This window comes from Onychomys torridus, chromosome 16, assembly GCF_903995425.1.
Source record: "Onychomys torridus chromosome 16, mOncTor1.1, whole genome shotgun sequence".
Taxonomy (NCBI): Eukaryota; Metazoa; Chordata; class Mammalia; order Rodentia; family Cricetidae; genus Onychomys; species Onychomys torridus.
In genome coordinates, this window is record NC_050458.1 from 66,354,182 (window position 1) to 66,363,333 (window position 9,152).

General features: G+C 52.0%; 1 protein-coding gene across 1 annotated transcript; it reads right to left on the reverse strand.

Annotated features, from left to right (window-relative positions):
* Positions 1 to 746: 746 nt before the first annotated feature.
* On the reverse strand, positions 747 to 7,584 carry LOC118596823 (keratin, type II cuticular Hb5). The gene is made up of 9 exons (XM_036207729.1): positions 7,080 to 7,584; positions 4,621 to 4,829; positions 4,083 to 4,143; positions 3,878 to 3,973; positions 3,097 to 3,261; positions 2,728 to 2,853; positions 2,101 to 2,321; positions 1,376 to 1,407; positions 747 to 940 (listed from the first exon to the last, which is right to left on the reverse strand). Exons 1-9 carry the CDS (start codon positions 7,497 to 7,499, stop codon positions 747 to 749), a joined length of 1,524 nt encoding a protein of 507 aa, XP_036063622.1. The 5' UTR covers positions 7,500 to 7,584.
* Between the last annotated feature and the right edge of the window lie 1,568 nt (positions 7,585 to 9,152).

The window sequence follows — 9,152 nt, forward strand, 5'->3', positions numbered from 1 at the left end:
AGGCAAGGCACCTACAGACAGAACCGGAAAGTGGCCTCATAGTCCCCATCCCATCAGCTCTCCAGCAGGCAGATCCCTTCTGCACAGGAAAGGAAGGCCTGGAGCACGTATGGAGTCTTTGAAATGTGTAAAGATGTCCTGAATAGCAAGACCTGTTCAAATCCCCCTAGTCAGGGGCTGTAGGTAGCATGACTCCCCAGAGAGTAGACTTGTTTTCTTGGAGGCATCACAAGGAGTGTGGCTGGAGCAGGTTGCCCCAAGGAAGGCAGGCAGTCAGGGAGGTAAGCAAACACAACCAATGATGGGCAGGTGCTTGCTGCCTCTGAGGCCATCCATGTACCTGGGGCCAGAGTGGAAGCCGCTTGGTGAAGGTACTCTCTGGTTCTTGGTTTTGGGGGGAATGGCTGGGTGGTTAGGACTGTGCCTTTACCAATGAAGGCAAAGCTTTATTATCCAGCCAACCTTGGTGACTGGTAGTGTCCCAAAGGACTTGGTGAATGATACAAATCAATTATAGGTATTTGAAGACAAGTTGGAATTAAGGGAAGGCTTGGGAATAAGCTTCTAAAGTGAAGCCAGAGGAGAACCGAGAAACAACTCCCTAAAAGAAGAAGGTGGAAGAAAGAGAACCTGAGCTCTTTTCTCTTACAGGAACATCTGGAACATTCTGGAAGCAAGCGCACATTTTCCATTCACACACCACTCCACTCTGGGGCAGACAGATGTCCCATTTGGAGGTCCTGTTTCTAAGCAAAGCGCACTGAGCGACTGCTCCCACAGCTGAAACTGGAGGAGCGTGGCTGGCAGGGAGAGCAGGAGTCAGGGGCCATCACTGTGATGCTGCCCCCAATGGCAGAGGGGCCAGAGGCAATCTGGCGCCCTGGGGTTGTGCCATATGTGAGGCCCCCACATGTGACGCCACCACGGGAGCTGCTGACACCTGTGGGAAGAGGAAGAGGGAGGGATAAGGGGCTTGCTCCAGTGTCACCCACCTACCACAGGTCCCTGAGGACTTCCCATGCAGGGCCTGCCCCCTCCTCAAGGGATCAGTGGTTAACATGACAGGTTTTGTTCTTTCAACCTCACAGCACATCTGGAGAGGTGTGATGATTCCTGGACCCATTTCCCTGGACTGCAGTTTCTAGTGGCCACCAGTAAGGGGCGCTCAACTTTTTTGACCCCCCTGTTACCTCCCAACTCCACACTCCTCACTCCCCCACCTGCCACCCCCACCCCTGCCCTTAGGGAGGAACATGGAGAAGAGGAAAGACTTTGAGACTTGGGGAACATTGGAGGTTGGGTGGGGTAGGCCCGTGGTGAAGCTTTGCCCATCCCCAAACCATTTTTCTAGGGGGCATTTCCAGCAGATACTTACAGACATTCACAGAGCCCACACCCTCGCACAGCCTAGAGGGGAGAAAAACACCATTAGTTCCGAGCAGGAGCTGGATTCCTTGAGACAGTTGCTTGGGGACAGACAAGGTCAGCTTTTGTTCTAGGGTGGATCCATCTCCTGAGAGGCAGGAAGGGCTCCCCAAATCTTCATGGAATATTCATTTTCTTTCTTTAAAGTGTCTCCCATCCATGGAGACCAGCCTCCGCCTTGTTTGGAGCAGCAGTGAGTGGAATTGTGACTTCCACACACTGCCTGCCATCAGGGTGCCTGAGCCTGCTGAATGCCAATAGTGCTCACAATAAGGATGAGGCAGAGCCTCGTGTACTCAGGGTATATCATCCTTATTGTACAGGAGCGCACCTTCAAGGGAAGCTACAAATGGGCTTTAGAAGCCCAGGACTGACTGTTGGGTCCCAGCTTTGTAGCTTAGTAACTTTGCAGCCATGGGAAAGGTGCTGATCATTGAGCCAACCCATCCCTGTTTTTGGATAGGATGGAGGATTATAAATGGGTGCTTGACACAGAACATAGGATATATGATAGTTAACCATTATTACTGAAGCCTGGCCTGGAGTAGGCTGGTCAGTGCTGTGTCACCAGGGTCTCTGCCCTTCCCATGCAAGGACTGACAGGCTTTAGCTAGCTTGTTTGTTCAAGACAGTTTCGTCCTCAGATGAATCCTCACATGGTCCTTCTCAACTCACCTGTGTTCCTCGCCCTCCAGCAGGCGCCTGTAGGTGGCGATCTCGATGTCCAGCCCCAGCTTGGAGTTCATCACCTCCTGGTACTCCTTGAGCAGGCAGGCCATGTCCTGCTTGGCCTTCTGCAGGGCAGCCTCCAGCTCAGCCAGCTTGCAGCGGGCATCAGTGAGGGCAGCCTCTCCCTGCTGCTCTGCCTCAGCCACAGCAGTTTCCAGCTTGGCACGCTTTGGGGTAGAGGTGGAGCATCTTGTTAGAACAAGATGGGGGTGGGATGGGGGCAAAACTGGGCTCCTCCAAGTGTTTAGTGCAAGGGAAGAGAGAGACCTTGTGAGGGTCCATGGCAGGTAGTTAATAGACCTGGCAACTCAAAGAGAAGATGGCTTTTCAGCATCCCTCCTTCCTGGTGGGCAATGGCTGAGGAAAGGGTTGCATCTCTTAGAAGTCAGTGATCCTGCTCATCTGAGCAGGATGCGGTATGACATGGGGGAATCCTGCCTTCCTTCGGGGTCCCTGCTTCCTCTCAGTCTTAATTAGAGATAGGTCATTTCATTCTTGTGGGCAAAGTGCCTGGTGATGCTGCCTGTTGCCTGCCTGTGCTTAGCACATATCTGAGTCTGCCTCGTGACCTACCTGGCACTTGGCGTTTTCAATCTCGGCCGTCATCCTCTGGATGATGCGGTTCAGCTCATTGATCTCCTCCTTTGTGCGGCGCAGGGTCTCGCCATGACGGATCACCGTGGCCTTCATCTCCTCACACTGCAAGTTGAGGGTGGAGTGGGGACAGATGCTTATGAATGAATGTAGGACACCTGCCCCCTCAGCCAATGAGTGCGCAGCATCTACAGTGCTCAGCATGTGCAATATTTACACATAGCAGCCCTGGCTGGCTACTCCAACCAGAGGTCAATCAGCTTTTCTCTTACCAGTCCCAAGGGAAAAGAAACCTTTTCTAATAGACACCATGCATGGCTCCCACAACCATGTCTAGTAGCTACTCACCTTGGTGCGGTACCAGGACTCGGCCTCTGCCCGGCTGCGACTGGCAACATCGTCATACTGAGCCTTGATCTCAGCCACAACACAGTCCATGTTCAGGTCCCGGCTGTTGTCCATCTTGACGATGACAGAGGTGTCTGAGATGTGGGCTTGCAGAACTCGGATCTCCTGTAGAGTCAACAATAAGAACCTTATACTTGATGCCTTTGTTTGGGGGCCTGGTGTCCCATTCTAGGGGCTGTGTTTATTCACTGCTGATGAGCTCTGATGAGGAAGTCCTGCCTCCATCTTCATCCCCACACAGGCACAGTATAGAGTAGCAGGGGTTGAAGCCTTAAACCTCACCCGGGGTCAGCTTCTGAGAATGGGCGAAATTCAGGAAAGGCCTGACCTGAAGTCCCAGGCAAAGGGGCCGGGTTTGAATGCCAAACAGTAACTAGTCCAGAGTGAACCTCCACACATGGAATCCTCATCTACCTTCATACCCACCTATTATGCACCTAGCATGCAAACACTCCAACATGCAGAGATGCCCACAGGCACAGAAGCTGAACATGTACATGCACGGTTATTCTTATACATGTGAACACAGATGCACTGTATATATATATATAACCAATACACCCTGAATAGTGGGGCCTTTTTGCATGCATCAGGGTGATACTTTTATCCATGTTATTGAGCATTGGCAGACCCTAGGACTCTGAACCCCCCCCCCCCCCCCCCCGCCATCTCTGCATCCTTATTTCACCAGCCATGCCAGCACGCAAATACGTGTCTCTACCTCTTCATAGAGGCGCTTCAGGAAGCTGGACTCCTCCACCAAGGCCTCCACATTGGCCTCCAGGTCTGATTTCCGTAAGTAGGCACAGTCCACGTCCTGACAGGGGGCAGAGAGGGGAAGCACACATGTTGGAAGCGTCCAAGGGAAGGTGGTCTGGACAACATGGCGGCTCCCCTCCCTCCCTGGCCGGCGAGTGGACCCTTACCTTCTTCAGGACCACAAACTCATTCTCTGCTGTTGCCCTCAGAGCCACCTCCTCTTCATACCTAGACGCACGGGGAAGGACGGATGGAGCTCAGGGTCCACACCTGGATCCCACCTCAGCTCCTAGCCAAGTTCTCCCAGGGGTCATGGAAGGGACCAAACCTCCTGTAGTGTGACTGCGTGTTTGTGTGATCTGTTTGTGGATTGCTCTTGGCTAGGTCTGTCTCCGCTTGGCTGCATTCCTGGCCCTTTGCCTCTGAGGTGGGTTTCTGATCACATGCTCCACCCCGTCACCCTGACAGCTCAGATTCCAAGAGCACTGTGCTGGCAAGGAGAGCCCTTAGCCCAGCACCCGGGTCAGGAAGGCAGCGCTGGGACTCCTGTGGGGTTCTGATCCTCACTTCTTGGAACCAGTTCTCACACACAGAACTCGTCCAGCTGCACACACCCTCCCAGGCCCGGGATTGGATTTCAGAGAAGCTGCAGCCGAGGTTTCCCACCCACCTGCCCTCTGAGATCCTGCGGGCATAGGCACTCACTTCTTCTTGTAGCCCTCCATGGCCTCCTGCACGTGGTTGAGCTCAGCAGCCAGCCTCCCGCCGTCTGCTTCCACACACTCAGCCTCCCTCCTCAGCGCCTCGATGTAACCGCCAAACAGCGGCTCCAGGTTGCTCTCACAGCACCGCTGGTTCTGGTAGAACTCCCACTTGGTCTCCAGCAGCTTGTTCTGCTGCTCCAGGAAGCGCACCTGCCATTCGGGGAGGAAGGAGACTCAGTGAGAACTTAGAAAGTTTGTATGGGTGTGTGCACATGGTATGTGTGTGTGTGTGTGCATGTGGTATGTATATGTGTGCATGTGGTATATGTGATGTGTGTGGTGTGTGTGTGATTGGTGTGTGTGTGTTTGTTATATTGTGTAAGTGTGATGTGGTGTGTGTGTATGTGTGTGTGGTGTGTTTTGTGTATGTGTGTGGTATGTATTGTGTATATGTGTGTCTGTGTATGTGTTGTATTGTGTGTGTGGTGTGATATGTATGTGGTGTGTGTTTGTGTGTGGTGTGTGTATGTGTGTGTGGTATGTGTAATTGGTGTGTATGTGTTTGTGTGTGTTGTGTTGTGTGTGTGTATATATTTGTGAACATGTGTGCATGTGTGTGTGTGTTATGTGTGTTGTGTGCTTTGCCAGAGCTCTCTGTCCTTTCACGCTGGCTAAACAGCTCTGAACTTTGGCTCCACTCCAGCTCTGGGGCTGTAGGCGGACAAGCTGCTGAGCCTCTTGGTGTTATGCTTCTCACTTCTGTGATGATAGTGCTACAGTTGTGAAGACTGAGCCAGTTCATACATGTAAGTTGTTTAGAACAGTCCCCGACATGCAGCAAGTCAATAAAGCCGCTCTAATTATTAGAGGCCTTCAGTCATTCTCTCCCAACAACATGTCTCCAGTACCCACTCTGTGGCACTCAGGCCTGTGCTAGGACCCCTCCCCCCACATACACACATGTGCAACCCCCCATACCACACCTGTGTACACACACAACAATACCACACCACACACAGACACCACACATACACACACACTGCATACACACACCACATACACTGCATACACACACCACACCACACATACACTACATACCCATACAGACCACACCAAACCACTCCATACAATACCACATACACATATACCACACATCGCATACACACACATACACACTCACCATGCCACACAACACACACACTACACCACACCACACGTATTAACTACATACACACACACCACACCAAACCACAGCACACAACTACACACATCACACACAGCACCCAATGCACACACAAAACATCATACCATACCACACACAACCACACCCCACCATGTGCACCACCACATGTACCATACCACACACACGTACACACACACACACGTACACACACACACACACGTACACACACACACACACACACACACACCTCCTGTGACTATCTGTTTATGTCTGTGTTTAAGATCTTGTTCTTTTTCTATATCCATGTCTTTGTCTGTTCTGTCTTTTCTATATCAGTGTTTTTATGTCCTTCTCTCTAAATGTTTGTATCTGTGTCTGTGTTTCTGTCTATGTCTGTGTCATTTGTGAAGTTCATTCAGTCATCATGATCCTGTGTGCGCATGCACCCATGGCTGTTTCCTCCTCGTTATGGACAGGCAAACAGACTCCTGAGGTGAAAGCACCAGCCCACTCTGGTGGAGTGATGTCTCGAGTCCCCATCTGCTGCCTTCACTGGCCCACAGTATGTCTGAGCGGTGCCCCAGCTCCCTCAGCCTCATTGCCATCAGAACATGGATATTAAGATCTGCCCATGGGGTGACTTTCAGGATTCATTGAGAGCACTAAAGCAAAGCATCAGGACTTTCAGACTCCCTCCCCACAGACCCTTGGGAGGCAGCTGCCCAGTTTTGGTGCTTTGCCAGCATTGATGGTGTCCTTCCAGGTGGGGCTCCTCTCTAGAGCTCTTCCAGCCCCAAATCCTCACATAAACCCACGAGGCAAGTCCTGCTATTTGAGGGTGGAACACTGGTCTGTCACACATTGAGTGTCAGAGCCAGCCCACGAGGAAGGAGTGTGACCTGAGCAGCTGCCTTCATTATCCATGCTGCCTAGGCACAAGCCATGTGCCTTCTGTTTGTACTGTCCCCACTCTTCTTCCCTCAGCCCTCAACCAGGCTTGCAGGGACACCCCTGCCTGCTGATATTGTCCTCATTCAGACACACACAAACACACACACACATACACACACACACACACACACACACACACACACACACACACAACCATAGACTCCACTTTTAAACTACATAATGAATTTTCCAAGTACCAAATGGGGGCATTTCTTCCCCTCTCCTGCCCCTAACCTGGCAGCCAATTTGTTTTCCCAAAAGACTGGGGCCTTCTGAAGGGAGGTCAGGGCTGAGGTCTTCTCTGAGCCATCACAGGCCACACTGACCTTGTCGATGAAGGCTGCAAACTTGCTGTTGAGACACTTGATCTGTTCCTTCTCCTCATGCTTCACACACTGAGCATTGGGGTCGATCTCCAGGTTGAGGGGTGTGAGCAGGCTCTCATTGACAGAGACGGTGGTGATGCAGGGGGGTGTGGGTCCACAGACACCTCCAGAGCGGTATCCAAAGCTGCGTCCACAGGAGCCAGAGCGGAAGCCTCCAACAGCCATGCGTGGCCCGCAGGGGCTCGGGTTACAGAGGCTGCGGCTGCTGAAGCCAGTCAATCCCCGGTAGCAGGACACTCCTCGGAAGGGAGCAGCGCTGATGCAGCAGCGGTTGCCAGTTTTGGGGGCCACAGCTGAGCAGGAGCTGAAGTTTCTGGTAACTCCACATCCTGGGCTGATCCTGTAGGAGCGACAGGACATGGTGTGAGCTGGACAGCGGTGTCTAAGCGGCTGTGGGCTGGATGGTGTATAAGTTTGGTGTAGGCTGCAGAGTGTGAGGCTTGGAATCCTTTGGGTCTCTCTGATCCTCTGCGGTCCTTTTATTGGTGGGGAGAGCTGGGGTTGGCCGCGTAAAAGCAGTGAAAAGCCATTTTATGTTGTTTATGGGCTTGGGGAGGTTGCCAGCAACTCCCCAAGGACTCATCTTAAAGGTGAGCTCAGAGGCGACTTGGGCTCCGTAAAGGATTGAAGATGTTATTAGGGACACTGTGCTTCACTTTTCATCTTCAAAGCTCTTTACATACATTAAGCAATTAATTTTCACACAGTCTCTCTGAAATGACTTCAACCCACACCCGGGGACGGATTTGAACTCCATAACAATCTGGGGGCGGCTAGGTTTGGGGTACCAGTTCAGGGCATGGAATCACTGGAGTTAGATGAGACACAGGAAGACTCTGCTCTGTCCCCTGGCCCCATGCAGACATATCCTTACGTCCATCACTGTCCCTGGAGTGGCTTCACATGCCCAGACAGCTTGCCTGAAGGTGGTTTAGGACCAGAGGGTCATTTTGATCATGTGTTCTTATGGACAGAGGGCTGGAGAAGACAGTCCCTTGGAACCGTCTGGATTCCAGCCCAGAAAACTGTGGTCCAGAGCCCATCTTTCTCACCCAGGAAAAGTGCAAGCTGCTGAAGTTTCAGTGGCCACATAATGACCACTTGTGGGTAATGGGGAGACTCCTCTTCAGCCACTTTCTTCTACGTGGCCAAGACAGAAAGGTGTGCCCAACCTTAAGGAACCTGTGTTTGCTTATCCGCTTGTCCCGAGCACTTTCAATCTGCTCCTAAGAAGAAACATGTCTTGAGAGTGTCTACCCCGTCCCAGACCGCCGGCCAGGGCAGTAAACCTGGTCATAGACTGTCCCAGCCTCGTCACTCCCCGAGGTCTGTTTAGAACGTGCACGGAATGTACAAAGATGGGAGTGGAGCTGTGGCTCACTCTTGTTGGAGGACCCTGGATTTCTGTCTCCTGGGGGCCTCTGGGAACCATGGCCTTCTAACATCCCTGTTACCTGTGTGTCCCTGGGCCACTTATTAGGATAATGATGCCATTCCTCTAATGTTTATGGATCACAAACACCAAGGATGTGGTCTCTGCCCCCAGGGAGGCTCTGCAGACACCTGAGGAATTAAGACCTTGAGGAAGGAAAGCCGGTGAAGAGGACTGGGATATAGGATATATAGCCTTCTGCCTAATGCCAGGTGAAGACCTGAGGCCGGCAGGCCATAGACACGAAGGCAGACACAAGGCAGAGAGCAAAGCATGTGTTTAGATGGGAATACTTGGTTCTGACCACTCTGCTTCACCGGGAGAGGTGGAGGGACTTTGGATTGCTGTTGGGAGAGGCCCAGGTGCTCACCAGCTTGTCCGAAATGACATTTCAACTCTAGTCCATCCAGGGAAAGCAACAGAGATTAGCAACTGGGGTAGCTGAATCAAAGCTGTAAGGCCAAGTTCAGCTTGGACCTTTTCTAGCCCTGTCTTTGGAAATTCAACTCTTAGAAGTCTTGGTTGCCTTTCAGAATTCGATTCTACTCTCACCCTCCTTGTTGGTGGCGGTAAGTGGCAAA

What these genes read in the sequence shown, in the direction of transcription:
- LOC118596823 (XM_036207729.1), bottom strand. Translation starts at nt 7,499, where the DNA reads ATGTCCTGTCGCTCCTACAGGATCAGCCCAGGATGTGGAGTTACCAGA. An exon ending in ATGGAGGGCTACAAGAAGAA is followed by an intron (nt 4,144 to 4,620) that starts GTGAGTGCCTAT and finishes CCGTGCGTCTAG; the next exon opens with GTATGAAGAGGAGGTGGCTC. An exon ending in TTGAAAACGCCAAGTGCCAG is followed by an intron (nt 2,322 to 2,727) that starts GTAGGTCACGAG and finishes TCTACCCCAAAG; the next exon opens with CGTGCCAAGCTGGAAACTGC.